This window comes from Epinephelus fuscoguttatus, linkage group LG5 (genome assembly GCF_011397635.1).
Source record: "Epinephelus fuscoguttatus linkage group LG5, E.fuscoguttatus.final_Chr_v1".
Lineage (NCBI taxonomy): Eukaryota > Metazoa > Chordata > Actinopteri > Perciformes > Serranidae > Epinephelus > Epinephelus fuscoguttatus.
In genome coordinates, this window is record NC_064756.1 from 25148334 (window position 1) to 25165635 (window position 17302).

Consider the following 17302-nt stretch of genomic DNA (forward strand, 5'->3'; position numbering starts at 1 on the left):
GCCGCTAGGTTAATTCATGCAATGTAAACGTGCTTAGGATAACAATCAGTGACTAGCAAAAAGCAGCTGTTTTAGTCCAAACACATTCATATAGCCTACTTTTTACACCTAGCTTGATATGGTTTTTTATTACAAACTTGAGTGTTGTTTTGTCATACCTTGATAGTTTCGACGACTGCGTCCTGGATAAAACATCTACAGGACATGTCACCACAACATCACGTGACGACAGACGCAGTCGCCGAAACCGTCGAGGTATGACAAAACAACACTCAAGCCTGTAATAAGAACCATATCAAGCTAAGAAGTTGTTTTGTCTATGAACCTTGACAGTTACTGAGCTGACTTTTGCACTTTTGTTAAATGTTGCTGTTGCTGATCCATGTTTTATGGCTGTTTGGAGAAGTTTGCCTTCAGGGCTTTGAGCCAGATAGCCCTGAAGTTTTAGGAAAAAGATGATGGTTTGAGTTAAAACATTTCTTCCCGAAAAGGCTCTCTGACAGAAAACCCTCAAGGTTAACTTATCTCTTGTGCTGTTTTATGTGTTAGTGGAGTCAATTTAAAGTAAACTTCACTGCACTTATTATTAATGTGTTGTTTTTATCTTTTATGGCCAAAAGTATAAAAGAAAGAGGTGAAGGCTACTTCTGCAACAGAATTAAATGTTTGTATAACATTGTATAATATCGTGTATTGATCGCCAGCCCCACAATCACATCCAATCAAAATCATGTTGTGGCAGACTTTGTGATATCGGCAAATATCATATTGTCGTCCAAACAATCGATAATATCATATTAATGGTGGGAAGGGGTTAAAGAAGTCACAGTTTACCCCCCTAACAAGTCACTACTGCACTGAGGGTGGATGTGGAAGATAACATCATTTTGTATTTCCAATCAAGGTGATGTTGGAAAAAAAATAAAGATAGAAGAGATGGAGGAGAGATGGAGGACAGTGTGTGTGCCTGTGTGTATGTGTATGTGTGTGTGTGTGTGTGTGTGTTGGAGGGGGTTTTCTGTCATCTTGGTTTTTAAGTTACAGTAACTTTCTAATTAGGAAGATATTTGCTGCTGTGCTAATGAACAACAAACTCTTTCAAGCAGAACAAACAATCTAAAAACAAAGCACACACGCACACACACACACACACACACACACACACACACACTCTAAGTGTCGCACCAGGACACCAGCCCATCTGCTTGCTTTAAGAATCTTGCTTTCCGTTAGCACTGCTTAAAAAGAGAGTGGGAAAAAATGCATCCCACACACACACTAGTGAGTATGCAGACATGACATCATATTTTTCTGTGCTGAGTCTCTGCAGAGAGCGTGGGCAGGCGTGCGCGGGTAGCTTGTGTGATTACTACACTGCGAGAGCCAACACAGACTGAGAAACCAGCAGGGCAGACTGTGCGTGTGTGTGTTTGTTTGTGTCTGTGTGTCCTTGTCTGTCACTTAGAACTTGAGGCGATCTAAAGGCATCTTTTCACATCTCAGCATTCATCTCCTTATCTCTACCTCCCTCCACTCCCCCGATTTGGTCTCTTTCTCCCCCCCTTCTCCTCTCGCTGTTTATCTGCAGCTCATACAGTCATTTTTTTCTCTGGCTTTTGTTTGGCTGCCATGCCCTGTGAGCACTGTTTAATTCTCTCCTGCACTCCCTCCAGAGAAGAAAGGGGTGAGGAGGTGGGTGGGGGGTGAGACGGGGGAGGACAAGGGCAGAGGCACTTCATTAATCAATCAACCAGCTTTGAAAATTTGCCTAATTAACGGCTAATTACAGATCTGGGCACGGTGCCAGCTGGCATCCCATCCACCTCCACCAATACGACCCCCGCGGTCCCCCAGATGACACTAGAGGTAAACACCCCTCCCTTGTTCCCTCCCTTGCTCTCTTCTTTATTAGTCTATCTACCCATGCATCCACTCACCCATTCCTTTCTCCCCATCTGCAGGAACAACAGCTGATAACTCAGACCACACGGCAGATAACTTAAAGACGTCTGCATCTCTCTCCACCTGCCTCATGCTCATGTTGCACCATATGGCTGTCTGTTGGATTATCTTTATGTGGTCTTACCGGAGTAATACTGGTGGTCATCACAGGGTCCCGGAGGCTCTCAGGAGGCACCGTCTCACCACCAAGGTGGCTGCTGCGGTTCTTGCCTTGTCCCTGCCAGCTCCCTCTGCGAGACGTGCTTGCACGCCAGGCCCGCTGGATCCTGGGAACGAAATATCAGCGAAGAGGACAAAACATCGGTGACATCTACATCTCATAACCAAAGCTGAGCTGAACTGGGTTTCCACACATTTTCGTGGACAAAAATTTCAAAATGTTTTGACATTCTCCAGGACCTATAATAAAATTTTCATGAACATTCACAACATATATCATGAATAGAACTGTATAGCACACTTAAAACCAAACGTTAATTATATTATCATAAGACATAGAGAAGTAGAGCTCCCAGAGAGGGGGAGTGACAGCTGAATTTTCCGTACTTTCAAACTACTGTGCCCTCCTTTCAAAATAGTTCAAAATGAAATAAAAGGGGCGCCCATTAGCTTTCTTGGTAGAGAAGGCGCCACTTGTACAAAGGCTCTGTCCTTGCCACAGTGGCTGGGGGCTCGATTCCAACCTACGGCCCTTTGCTGCATATCATCCCCCTTCTCTGCCCCTTCCACGCTAAAACAATCTTATCAACTGAAGGAAAAAAAAGCCCTAAAAAATATCTAAAAAAAATAACTAAATAAAAGTGTGCATTGGCGCTACAAGTGAAAATTGCCCATGTCATTTGCTTAATCTCAAAAATGTGGCACAGTATAAAGTAGTAGAGGGGCATAAGTGAAAAGCTTTGGATTCAGGACCCCTCATATTAAATCAGTGTCACAACATTATTTTTCTTGCTCCACTTGCCTGCTGTTACTCAAACATAATTCCAGTGAACTGATACACATGGATGAAGAGATGGAGTGCGGAGAGAAAATGAAAAAACTTACATGATGGTAAACAAAGCATCACAAATAGATGCATTAGGGCTACATTATGTCAATGGCTATGTTACATTTACATTAAAGATTATCCATGTAAGATTACTGTAACAGTTTCATTACACACAACAAAACCTCATGCCTTTTTCAAAACATTTAAGGATTTTTCTAATTCTATGACTTGTCTAGGCCTGGAAAACAAGATTGTAGAATTTCATGACATTTCCAGTTTTTCCATGACTGTGGGAACTATAGCTGAATAAGGCCCTGTGTCCAACAAAGCGTTTTTTTACCAGGTGAAAAAGCCAGGCGCTCCTCAGGAAACGCCTAGCTGGGAAAAACACAGCGTTTTTTCATCTGGTCATGGCACAAGGTAGAGTACTTGCTTTGGATGAGGGGAAGGCTGAAATGAATAGAGTGGAAGGACCCACTGGTCTGTGTGGTTCATGAAAGGAAACACAATAGTGCTATATTTACAGTATATTAACAGATTTCTCCTCCATTGGTGTTGTTGTTCAGCACCTGTACATGTAAGATGTGAGGATTGGTCTCTCCTTCACTGTGACTGAATGGCTGGAGTGACCATGACGAGCAAAGTTTAACATTTTCAACTCTTTCTGCTCAGAAACAAAATGCCCAATCACCAGAATTCACGCTCAGCACCTCATTGCACTGCTGGCGTTTGTAGCGTGGCGTAAATACGTAGCACTCCTGTTGCAAAGTATTACAAAAATACGCCAGGCTCAGAAAAAAGTGCTTTGATGGACACGATCCCCGAAGGTTTAGAGTTGCCATGTGAGAAGAGTAATTTTAGCCGTTAAGTAAAAGTTTAAAAGTCATGTTTATTTTCTGCATAGACAATGTTAGGCTACTGGATGTTGGTGCATTTCCAAGGCTTGGATTGGTATTCATCTCTACTGTATGTCACTGGTTGGCAGTGTTGGGTAAGGGTTACTTTAAAAGTAATCAAAGTACGTTATTGCGTTGTGTTTTAAAAAAGTAACCAGTTACTTTACTGCGTTACTCCCTGAGTAAAGTAACTCAATTACTTTAAAAGTACTTCCAACGTTACTCCCTGAGAAAAGTAACTCAAGCACTTTTAAAGTACTTTTGAGTATTCTACATTTCCTATTGGGCAATGGACCACAGGGCGCTAAGCCTACATTTTTTTGTCTCCAAAATTAAAGTTATGGACCACTTGCCCTTCACTGAGATCCAATTCTCCCATCACAGCCGTCACTTTGACCAGTAGAAACACAGAACGATCTGCTGCCGTAGACAACTGTATGACAACAACACCCCAGCGTTTTTAATATTTCCTCTAGGGATGTTACCACACAGAGTAAAAGGGGGAAATGATGGTGTGAAACAGCAGAGTTAACGTTACTGTCATTAGCATCAAGCTAGCAAACAATGGTACATCCTCACGGTTGGACATAAAGTAATAACATTAACAAATAGCGGCGGGGCTTTTACTTACCACAACTGCAGAGGCTCCCAGCTTCATTTGAAACAAACTACATTATAGACGGTCCGTTATTTATTAATCCCTCTGTGTGTTTATATATTTACTTTTTATCTGCTGCGTTGTCTTTGTAAAGTTAACATATCGCACCGTCATTTCAAACTCAACACTTGTTTCAAATTAAAAGCTCCTTATAAACTCGGCTAGAGAATCCCTACATTTTTTAAATAGGCTTTTATTCTGAAACATTTGTCAGAACTTCCTGTGGAAGATACAGTAGCTTGATAGTTTACGTATGGCGCTTCAAATGTAGCTCCTGCCATCTGCTGACGCTTTTAGGTGACTACAACAACATGTCGGCTGGCACATGAACACACACAGTGACTCAAATAATAGTGAAAGTGATAAAAACAGGACAAGAATAACCTGATGACATCACACACGCCATGAAAGACGATCGGGGATAATTGGTGAGTACCAGCGTGTAGCGTGTACCAGCCATAATGCAAGTCCTGAGTCTGAAATATGTCTGTCAACGAGTCCTACTCCACCTATTTAGACTCCACCGTAGACAACGGCAGCATTTCTCTGACCACGTAGCGAGCCACAAGCTCCGTGGCTTCTTTCAGACTGATAGGTTTAAGATTATCTCCGTTATTAGAACCAAACGACAGCCGTTGCTGTTTCGGAGCTGAAGGACCAGCGTTCTAAAAGTAACGGAAGTAACTGATGTCTTGTTTGAAAATGTACTTAAGTATTTGATTACTCAAACAGCAAACTAACACGTTAGGTTACTCGTTACTGCAAAAAGTAATCAAAGTATACCCAACTCTGCTGGTTGGTTATCAGTACAAATGATGAGAAACTGTAAAAATATTGGGTTCTTTCATTGAACAAAAGTGAAACCATCTCGTTTCAATTTCAACTTCTCAGACATTTATTTCTTGGCCAATCTCAAACATTTTTCACCCAATATTTTTCTCTCAGCTTTGCCTATTTTTCCTGCCCCTTTGAGTCTCACACAGCTCACACACTTCTCTGACCTCTCCTCTCCTATCTCCCCGCTCTTTTCAACCCCCACAGATCGCTCTCCCCGTCTCTCTTTTCCACTCTCTTTCATCCCTGTAGTCACCCCAACACCAGGGTCCAGGATGGAGTGTAGGATCAATTACCCGATGGAGAAACACATTCACCTCCAGTGGAGCAGAGAGACAGCTGAGCCAAATGGAACAAATTGAATTAAGCCATAACTCCAAGCTCCAAAACCAATACCTCCCCCCCTCCCTTCTTCCTCAATCCCTATTTTCTCCACTTTTATTCTCCCTTTGCTCTGTCTATCTGTCTGTCATTTTTTTTACTATCCGTCTCACCTTTCCACACCCCAATCATGTTAACTCCACACAGAAACATTGGCTTTCTCTTCTCTATCCTCGACTTTCAAGGAAGTGGGAGCCTGAGGCGGGAGTTGTCCTCCCCTGTTAAACCTATAAAAGTGTGGGCCCGTGTTTAAGTAAAATGGTATTAGATGGCAGTCTAAGAGGGTTCATGCTTTCCAAAGTGCACTCTGACCTCAGCTCCAAAATCTCATCAGAGAGCAGACTGAATTAAAGCCACGCACGAACTGATCTCTCCCACACAACATGCACTTTTAAGGTCATGTGGGAGACACTCAATGTGAAACTGACTCCAAATGTAGAGGAGGAACGCAGATATTCCGTGAAATAAAAACATAAACAAGTACACAAATAAGCAACAGGTGATACTCACACAATAGCCTTTATTTCCAGGTGCTGTTGTCGCTCATGACGACGAGGGCTATTGTCATCCTCTTCCTCACTCCTACAAGGACGGCTTCTGTGAGATAATGTCATGGTAGAGTTTATTTCCAAGAGTATGGCCTTGTTATGGCAGCATTAAAGAACACCATCATTGTAGACTGAGTCCACAACACATGAGGATTTCTTTCATGTAACAGTAGGGAGTGTAGTCTTACCTCTCCACCTTGGGAACTGCTTGTCCTCCGCTGTGATTGCAGTAGCGATGATACCTCTTCACTTCCTCCTGCACAGTGAAAAGCATCAATACGTCAACAAGGTTTTTAATTCTCTCTGCCAAGTACATGACACAGGAGGAGCCGCGCTTCGATAAGATACAATACTCAATCAGCAGCTTTTCATGTACGTGTAATTGCTCTCTCCTCCCACGCACACTGTCTGTTTGGCATCGCTGAGCCTAAACAGAGGAAAACTGCTCTCTTTATGATTTCTGTCTGTTATCTGTTTATTAACCTTAAGAGTCGCAGCATGTCTGGGTCTGTTAACACACACATAAATAATCGTAAACACACATCTTGGTAGTGAAAACAACTGGGTGTGTGTGTGTGTGTGCTGCTGCTGCTGCAAAACAGCAAGTGTGTGCTCTGCAGGTGCCAGCCAGCCAGACATCGGCTGCAGGCCAGGGGGTGAGGCCCATCTCAGGCAGCTCTGGGGCGACTGCCATGAAGCTCAATGGGACTGGACAGATGGATGTGCTCCCAAAGCAGCAAAGCAGCTCCACTCCATCTCTAGTATTCACTCATCTCCGTGTTAGCCAGCAGGGTGCAAGCTGTGCGTATTTGTCCATGTTTGTGTTCAAGCGCTTGTGTCTGCATCAAGGGTTTAAGCATACATTCGGCTCACAGATCAGTGTGATACAAGATTGAATGTCTATAGTAGGTGTGATGAGAAAGGTGACCCTCACAAAGAGTTATCACCCAACTCAGCTGTTCCTCTCAGCTCCACGGAGCGTTTTAGTGTCTTTCAGCTCATTGTTTGGTGTTATGGCCCACAACTTTGGATCAGTCTCACTGCTCACATCATCCTTATTTATAGCTGCTGTGGGCTGCTGCTTTCAAGGAAAAAGCTCTGATGTACCCAACTGCCCAGCACCAAACAGCGGGCAGGCTGGTGAGGATAGTGCAGCTGAAGAGACAGACATTTCTCTCAGGAGTTAATGAAAGAGAGCTAAAAAGAGAGGGCTTACATTCATCAGGTAGCCAGAAACACAACTCCAAATCAGCACTAATGACCTTTCATGTCTGCTGGATGTGTAGTAAGCAACTGTTTGCTAACAGATTTGTCACATAACTTTGTCAAAATAATCAACTGATGGAGGTTTAACGGTCCAGTGTGTCCAGTTTAGGGGCATCTATTGACAGAAATGGCGTAATAATCATAACATTTAAATGTTTTCGTGAGCTTATAACCCTGACACTAAGAAATATCATTATAGTCTGCTGCGTTCTTCTACAGTAGACCAGAACAAATGGACCAAACACTGGCACTAGATAAGGCCATTCATGTTTTCGTGGCAGCCCCTGTAATTTTCTTACATTCAAGGGCATGGGTTTCGTTTCAGCACTGGATTTTGGGGGGGGGGGGCATATAAAAAAGGGAAATTCTCCAACCACACCATGTGGCCATAAACCCCAGTTTAAACATTTTTACACATACTGATGTTAGTTCCTGTGGAGGCACAAAGACCATTTAAGCCCTATTTCCACCAAACACTTTTGGTATGGTACCTTTGGAACCACGTAGTCCATACACTGCAATGTTGCTGCATTAGCTGAACAGTTCTGAATGTTCTTGCCTTGTCTGTCAGTGCAGCCAAGAGGCATTAAGTGTTCAGGATGCCAGGCAAAAGGCCAATACGGGTTTAAAATACAACTGTATCAACAAGTGTTCTGCTGTATTAACTGCAGACTCCTTCCAGATGCTCAAGCTAAAATAAGAATCCGTGACAAATGACAATGGTGGTGCTTAACGTGGGAGCAAAAATAAATAGCCATGTTATTAAAATTGTTTTTAATAGACTACAGTCTTGCATGCTTGAATATACACATAGGGAGAGTGCTAAAGTGGCAGAAACGTGTTATTTAAAGTCACAGAAGCACATCTTAATGACATTATAATGACCAACTGTCTTCTTCTACTGCTGACTGAACAGTAAGAGCATTGGTACTATGACTAAAACATAGACTGCGTCATTTTGAAGTGTAACTATTCCTCTGAGTTTTTGCAACACTTGCTTCATACGTTCTGTTTTATTTACTGTTTTTTTTACAGTGACTTTCTTTTGTGTTTACAACCAACCTTAATTTCTTGGGTCTGTGGACTGGATAAAAAGCACTAAAGTTATATGAGAGCAATAGAAAGACCGCTAGAGAGCAATACAGCCGCAGCTGATGACAGGAGAAATGCTTTCCCTGCAGCCTATAGGGTTCATGACAATCTGTTAAATCAATAGCTGAGAACATGATTGCATAAAAACGGGGGTATTAACAGAATCCTATTCTGCTGGGCTTGTAAACAGCTTCATCACATTATTTTCAAATATCAAAATAAAGGCGATCGATAGAGTGAAAGGCTGGGGAAGGTGGAGGGAGACAGTAATAAGCGTAATGTCACTGAAAAATGAGGGAAGGAAGGAAAACAGGACGGAAGGGGAGAGAAAACAACAGCACATAGCAGAAAGTCTGCTGCCCTCTAATTGATGAGTTATTAAAATCATAATTTCTCAGAGTCCTAGTTCTATCACTGAGATTAATGGCGGGCATAACACGCACACACACACACGCACACACACAAAGACAAAGCCTGTGAGATGGTCAGCTCTCTGTGCCCTTCAGACTACAGTTGTCTCTCAGTGAGATAAACTCCCACACACACGTACATGAACACAGCACACACCTGAGCGCACCGAGAGAACAAACACGCCTGCATGCACACACACAGTCACATGTAAACACACACAAGCACACACATCAGTCTGATCTCAGAGGGTTTGATTGCAGTGTGGTGATGTGCCGAAACATCTGCATCGGACTATTGGCTATTTGGCCGCTGCTCAACTGGCCGATCAACCCGGGGAAATGTCCAATCAGGAGAGGACCTGTAGCAGTGGAGATGCTCATTAATCGCAACATCGGAAATCAATTTACATGCGCAGTGCGTGCGAGGAGTAATATGGAAGTCAACATTTAGTCTTTTGCCTGAGTCCTTGAGTAAAAAAAAGAGCCTGCTGAGAGATGTAGGTGTTACTGATGTGCTCATGTGATTACATTATTTGAAATAGTGTTTTATCTCAGTGTAATGGCTACAGGGTAAAACAAGCACTTTGTACTGAGGGAAATTGATGCATTTATGTCATTTTGCTCAAACCTTTAAATCCTACTTGAGCAGACAGGAAGCAGGAGACAAAGAAAAAGACACTCTGGTTTTAAGGCGTAAATTGACAAAGAATTCAAATGATAAACTTTTATTGACTAAGAGCTGCAGCGCAGAAGCAGTTTCATACTGATCAGATAACGCCATTTACGGACCTATACATTCTCCCAATACCCAGGCCGCTGCAGTTACACAGCCATCAATACCAGGCTGGAGCGGGAGGTGTAAACTAACCTATGAGGCACCGATAAAGAACAGCAACACCGAGGAGGCTCACATCATGCACACATACAGATGTGAGGTTAATTTCATACCTAGAAGTAAGCGCTTCATCAAATGCAGACAGACCCATTTCTTTTAGAGCCACACACAGGTTTTATAGGTGTGATCTGAAAGAAACGGCTCGCCTAAAAGACCCATTTAAAGCTTACACACCAGGGCAGCACTAGTAGTTATTTTTTATTATCAATTAATCTTTTTTTCCATTAATGTTTTGTCTAGAAAATTTAACAAATGGCAAAAAATGCAATTCATAAGTTCTTAGAGCTTAAGGTGACATCTTTAAAGGGCTTGTTTCGTCCATCAGCAGCCCATAACTGAAAAGTAGTCAATTTGGAAAGCTATAAAAACAGGGTACAAAGTTGGAACAAGCTGATGCCTGGTATTTCTGCTTGATGAATGATGACTGATGACATTTTCTGCTAATTTTGGCTACTTGATGGATCACTTGAGCACTATTGCACACAGAATGCATACAGCAGAGGCTACCTTTACATTACAGGGCTTAATGCTCAATTCTGATTGTTTCCCCAGATCCGATCTGTCTGCCTAGATCTGGGGTGACAAACTCATTTTAGTTTGTGAACCACATACTGCCAAATTTGATCTCAGATGGGCTGCACAAACCCATTGCCCAATAACCTTTAAGTACCATCAGCTCCAGTGTTTACATTTTTTGTTTTTTCTATAAAAGAATTATAAGTACATTCTGTAGACGTTCATCCTTTTACAAAACAGATGAACAGCCTTGAGTGAGTCTGCTTCTCACTGTCATTACATGTGCATTTATCCATACATTTCCTGATACAGATTCTTTTGAACTGAAGCTGCTGACTGACAATATTTTGCACAATGTTCAATATCTGTAAACATGGTCACAGTAAGTATTCATTGATATATCAGAGAACTGTCAGGGTGGAAAAGCCTCTGAAGCAGAATTTTTCTTGAAGTATGTATTGCTTAACTTGCTCCTGACACCTGGTACTTCTTTGTCTAGTCATCTAGTGGGCCGGATTGGACCCTTTGGTGGGCCCACCTACTGTTCACATTCATGTTCGAAGTGACTTGTATCTGACATCAGTGTGAACAGATCTCTGCCAATCAACAGTGTCACATATATGCACATTCGTACTAGCCTGGAAATCCAGACCCAAATCTAGAAAGATTTAGGGTCTGGCTATGAGTAATGCAAATGGCCCAACTCGAGGGGCGGCACCAAGCATGCATTTGAAAATATCACTGCACGCAATTGGATAACACTACGACCAATCAGAACAATCCACGGGGTGACGTATCCAGAGCGCTACCAGCGGAGCTAACTGGTAGATTAGACTCTTGCCGTATCCGGTCGGCAAAACAGCAAAAACGTCCTTCTTGCAAAGGAAAGATTCGAGCGCTGTCTTCTGTTCATTTTAGAGAAAAAGCCAAGTCTAACTCGTTCACTGTAGCGGCCAAAGCCGTTTCAAACAACTGGTCTTCATCTGTAGCCATCTTGCAGTGTTTATTGACTGATTCTGGACTTTGTCGTCGCAGCGTTGTCGTCATCTGTTTAGCTCGCCTCTGGCCCGCCTATATCAGATACACCGATGTGATTGGTGCAGCTCGGCTACAAGGGCATGGGTAATGAGCATCATTACTGATTGCCAGAGTGACTCGCTGAGCAGATTTAAATTGTACTCTCACGAGAACTCTGGATTTCCAGGGTACATTCGTATAACAACAGCATCATTTTGTGAATCAGGCATTTGGGGGAAATATAAATGACACTGTGGCGCTGGCTTCATCTCCCAAATGATCGCCACAGTAGGAAGGTCTGAAGATGTCATTCTGCATAATAATTAGCCATGTGCTTTTCTTTGGGAGAGTGTGTAGCATATTTTCAGAGAAATGGCCCTACTTAGCAATATGGCCGTTTGTTTTCAGGATTAAGGGCTGTCGAACAAATGAGTTTTAGTCCATGAGCTCTAATAGCAGCTACTGCTGTTAGCTGTGTGGAGAGAAAGGTGTATGTGCGGCTGGGAGAGGAGTCAAAAGTGGTGTAGCTGTGATGTGGAAGATCTTATGGAGGAGCATTTCCTCCAAAACTTAAAATGTCTAGGGCTGCATTCCTACATCTCTGTTAGTGCCCCACAGCAATGCTGCCATGATATATAGGCAAGCTGTCCCCGTCAGAAAGCGTATGGCAGTTGGGCTCTACTGGCTGACGCCTGGGGGCAGCCTAACACTGCAGCGGTACAGCTACAGCAGCCTTCTAGTTTCAACTGACCACTCAGATACTGCATGGTGAGTGATTTGTGCCAGCGCATGTCAGTATGAAATGGAAAATACATGGATGCGGGAAAAAAACTAACATGAATTCCGATTCTCAAGAAGGCCACGTGGCAAGTGATCGGATACTACTCTAAAAAAAAATCAGATCTGTGGTACACGGGAGCAAAAGAATCTGATTTGGGTAACATTTGCTTGTAATGTGGATGTAGCCATTGAGTCTTGAAACCTACATGTGTTGAGCTGACGGTACTGCAGTAAAAAATGTTGAGCATTCATAAATGGGATGTAGGATGAGGGAAGCAAGACGATATCAATATGAAGGAAGAGGAGGCCATACGTTTAGTCTAAATTGGGTAAGGAGAAGAAGAAAAAGACATCCTGAGAAGTATGGAGGTGGGTGGGGTGTGACAAGTAGAGATGAAGGAGGTGTGAGAGTGAGGAAATGACTATAGAGTCTATCAAAATGCAAAATGGAGCATTTGGGACTATTTCCCCCTGCTACTATTAACCAGTAGAGAGCTGCTCTGGTTAACATATGGTGAGGGAGGAAGTGAGACACACACACTCTCACACACACGTGCCCATCATCGTCCATGGGGCTTCTTTCACTGATCAAAGACTAAGCTCTCTCAGTTAGACCAAACCAGCCTTCCAAGACATGGTAATGGGATGGGATGGAAATGACTATTAAAAAAAATGTCAGGAGTGTGTGTAGCTGCACATGTGTGTATCCATGCATGCCTCCTTGTGTATCCTTTGGAAGAGTTAGTGTGGGTTTTCATTAAAAAGGTGCATTTATTTCCCGAGGCACTGAAGCACAGCACACATACACACACAAACACACATGGAGGATGTATATTTCTTCATCGTATGACCGTGGCGGGCCAAGAGACACCTATCTGTCAGTGTGCAGGCTCATCTCGCTCCAGCGCGGGTTATTACGACTCAATCGCGGAGCGTTTGAGTGAGCTGGTGCAAACAGCACTCAGCACAGCTCTGTCCCGCTGGGGGAGAGACGATAATGCACTTCTGAAATATGACACCCATCCCTGGCACCACACTTCCACTATGTACATCCCTCTATATATTACACGGCACCGTATCTGTGTGACTCCCACGGTGTGTGTGAGTGAACTGATGCTGCCCTGTGCTGTGATACAGGGTCTGAATGGCACCTGTGTAAACTGGATTTCTGCTTCCTGTTGAGCACAAACACCAGTTTATTAATCCCTGCATGTTCACTGAATTAGGAGCAACAAGGGGCCCTCGTGCATGATATTGATGAAGGATTTCAAGACTCCAGCTGCAAGTGCTGTGTCAACAGCATCACCTGTACTATATATTTCATGCTTAACCCCATTAAACGTGACCCCCCTCTGGCATGCTATTTAAATAAGCTCTGTGTAAAATGGTTAACAACAAGGGCCTGTGGCCGTAAAATTCAGCTGTCCCATTGATTATGGGGTAATAGCTGGATAGATTAATGTGTTTCTCAGGGGGTTCACGCCTTGGCAATGAATCTGAATCACTCACACAGACACAGCAAGTGGAGCAGCCTCCATATCCAATAACCTGCATTTCTGTCCTCACTCATATTTCACACGCCAATTACTGGTTAGTCCTTCACCAAGCTTCTCCGTGTCCTCCTCTGTATACGCACCTCCTCTGACATGGCGTCTCACAGAGTGGATCAATTTGGAAAAGTAATTTTTGGAGAGGAATAATAAAATTTAACTGTCGGGTGATACAGTGGAAATGGATTGGAACAAATCTGGAGTCAGAATGAGAAAGTTTAAGGGAACATGCATTGAACAATGAATGTGTGTGAATGTGTGTGTATGTTGGGGTGCACCATCATAATATATTGCAGAGTAAGTCAAAAGCTGTGATGGAACAGTGCTTTCAGAGCTCACGCGCTCAATATCCCCAGCCGCCGATAATGCGCAACACTACATCACTGGCATTAAATATTCAGAAGCTCCATACAGCCAGGTGAACCTGTGCACCTTCACTCACCCGAGCACACACAGGAAAACATCATACTCCTATTAAAGGTGATTCTAGCTAAACTTAATTACATTATGAAGTCAATCACTTCAACTCTCCTCAAACCAACTGTGTGAGTTTCACAAACATGTAATATCATCCCCTCACAGGAGCTCTGCCACCTCAGTCAGCTATACCTCCACTATTCCCCACTGATGATGAAGCCATTTGTAGTGGGAGGCACAATATGTAGTATTAATGAGACCTTTTCAGCTGCTGCCATGACAAAAATCTTTAAGTGGCCTCAAGCCAACATGAAAAAGCAATTCCCCTAACCAAATTGAATTCAGTCATTTGTGCCATTGCAATGGGTGAACAAGAGAAGCAAAATGCAAAAGCAGTTAAGGGAGAAAAAGAGATGTAGTTTTGCAAACGGTAATATAGCAGTTTTCACTGTCCGTGGTGCTGATGCTCCTCTCTCCATCTGCTAAACCACTTGGCAGTAGTTGCTGAAATGTCATATTGCAAAGAATCTCTTTGAATTTGTTGTACAGGCTATGATCTTCTTTTTCCCACCTTAGAGCTGCTGAGCAGTGTGAGCATCAACTTACTGCTCCTAAAAAAGATCAGAAAGTGAATTACATCATTGCTGAAATGCTCCCTCACCAAAGGAGAAGGTGCCATCATCCGCTTGCAGTATCCTCCCAGACAGGCAGAGTAATAGGCACAATTCAGTGTACAGTTATGCCATATAGTGTAATAGACTGTCTGCTGCCCTCTTACCTGGTTATTAATGCACAGAGCAAGGTGTTTCCTCTCCCGAGCCACAACCAGACTCCCGCTGCGCAGCCTCGCCTCCTCTCCCTGGTACATGCTTCTGGAAGGACACCGCTCAAGTTAAGACACATAAACTCTCCAAATGTGAAATATGCTGTGAGGCACTGGCACATGAACAGCCTGTCCTCAGCTCTGTGCAGCTGCAGACAGAGTAGTACCGTTATGCAGGATTTTTTTTTTTTTTTTTATCACTCAACAGTGCATGTCGGAGCAGCCTGTACTGGAGCTCCTCGGTTATCCTGAATAAACACTGATGCCGTACATTTATGACTCGAGATGTGCCACTAACCTGTACGTGCCGTTCCTCAGCATGACGAGCTCTCCGTCTCCGCGGTCAGACAGAGATGAAGTGAACACTTTGAGTCGGGAGCAGCCGGAGAGAGACCAGACTTGGAAAATCCTCGCAGCCAATGGGACGCTGAGCGTGTGCGCGTCTTTTTTTTTTTATACAGCGCCCGACGCGCGCGTGTTGACGGTGTCATTTAACTTGGCAATCGGCTTTAATCTAAGCATTAATTATTCTGCACGCCTTCTCTCTGGGGAAGGGCAATCGCATACTACAGTATCTACAGCCTATTATGCGGGGCTTTTGAAATGCCTCACGGTGTGCCAATCTGTTTGCTCATATCCTAGATATGGCTTTATAATGGTTTACATCACACATGTGTCGGCTGGGAGCAGGAGGGGACGCACAAGTTGAACAAACACCTGCATCTGGTATTTCATACACAAAGCACGTCATCGTTACACAGTGTGCAGCAGACAGGTGAGGTGTGAGGAGAACTGATCCATCATTTAAGTGACTTGGCCTCCACATTATCAAACCACCTGAGCTGATCTTATGAATGGAGGACTTTAAAATCTGTCCAGTGACTAACTACTACAAAAGGATCCTTCTGCCAGTGTCCTACAGCATTGTGTTCCTGCTGGGCCTGAGTTTAAACGGCGCCCTGCTGTGGTGCGTGTGCTGTCGGCTGCGCCATTGGAGCAGCACGGTCATCTACTCGACCAACCTCGCCGTGGCGGATCTCCTGTACGTGCTGGCCTTGCCCCCTCTCATCATCAGCAATGCCATGGGCAGCATGTGGCCCTTCGGGAACGTCATCTGCAAAAGCGTCAGGTTCTTCTTTTTTGTCAACCTGCACTGCAGCATGATGTTTCTGACGTGCGTCAGCGTGCACCGCTTCCTCGGAGTGTGCTTCCCCATCGCTGCTGTGCGCCTCAGGACCAAAAAAGTCGCCCTCTTCGCGTCAGGCTCGGTTTGGATCCTTGCCACTGCAGAGATTTTACCCACATTGGTCTTTGCGCACACGGGTGTGATCAACAACATGACTGTGTGTTTTGAGATGACCAACCCGGGGCGGTTTAAAGTTTACTTCCCCTACGGAATGTTTTTGGCCATAGTGGGCTTTCTGATCCCATTCCTCGTCGTTATCACCTGTTACTGCTCCATGATGACGGTGCTTTACTGCAGGGCCCCGGACAGCATCTCCAACGCGAGGACAGCTCGGATGCGCAACAAGTCTATTTACACACTCTTGGTTGTGTGTCTCATGTTTGTGGTGTGTTTTGTGCCTTATCACATCGCCCGGACCGTCTACTTGTTTGTGAGGGTCTATATGCCCGAAGACTGTCACCTGCTGAACGTGGTCATGATCTCCTTCAAGGTGTGGAAGCCTGTGGTCAGTTTCAACTGCTGCGCTAATCCCCTCTTCTACTTTTTCGGCTGTAATCGGCACCGTCAGAGGCTCCGGGCCTGGCTGTGGAGGCGGAGGAAGAGGGTGCAGCCCAGTGTGAGTGTGGTGGATGTCGGCAGCACACACAGGTCCGCAGGGCAGAGAGCATCCATCAGAGGTCTCATTAAGTGACTTTTATCAGGAGGCCGTGGGCGGTAATGACATTAGGACTGTACCAACACTGTCTATAAACTGTTTAATATTTCCTTTTATTGTTTAAATATAAGAATGTGTATCTGGCAACATTCATCAGAGAAGGCACTGACTCTTGAGGCATACTTTTTTGTACACTTGCATCCTATAAAACCTGAAGGATCAGCAAAAGCAAGAAACTAAGTCATAGTGTAAATACTGAGCCTGCAAAATGAGGTTATTAAAAAGCAATGATACTGTGGCCACAGGTGATGTTGAACATTTGGGGGAATTGGTGCCCTCTGTCGTTTGCAGAGGGCTGAGTCTCTGAAACAGACCCTTAAACAGCAGGAAGGCAGCATAAAACATCAATACAATTTTACATGACACAA

The 17302-nt window shown here is 43.9% G+C and overlaps 2 protein-coding genes across 2 annotated transcripts in view; one reads left to right on the plus strand and one right to left on the minus strand.

The window, feature by feature from the left end:
• Nucleotides 1-15437, minus strand: part of schip1 (schwannomin interacting protein 1) — a 278638-nt gene extending 263201 nt beyond the window's left edge. Inside the window, exons 1-5 of the mRNA XM_049576140.1 lie at nt 15332-15437; nt 14989-15082; nt 6456-6523; nt 6230-6316; nt 2087-2228 (exon numbers count right to left, since the gene is read on the minus strand). Of these exons, the coding sequence (XP_049432097.1) occupies nt 2087-2228; nt 6230-6316; nt 6456-6523; nt 14989-15082; nt 15332-15354 (414 nt within the window). The 5' untranslated portion in view covers nt 15355-15437. The remainder of the gene's footprint in view (nt 1-2086; nt 2229-6229; nt 6317-6455; nt 6524-14988; nt 15083-15331) is intronic.
• Nucleotides 15438-15774: 337 nt separating this feature from the next.
• On the plus strand, nt 15775-17225 carry LOC125888749 (P2Y purinoceptor 3-like). The gene has a single exon (XM_049576303.1). The coding sequence runs from the start codon at nt 15888-15890 to the stop codon at nt 16908-16910; it is 1023 nt and encodes a 340-aa protein (XP_049432260.1). The 5' UTR covers nt 15775-15887; the 3' UTR covers nt 16911-17225.
• Nucleotides 17226-17302: the final 77 nt, after the last annotated feature.

What these genes read in the sequence shown, in the direction of transcription:
- LOC125888749 (XM_049576303.1), top strand. Translation starts at nt 15,888, where the DNA reads ATGGAGGACTTTAAAATCTGTCCAGTGACTAACTACTACAAAAGGATC.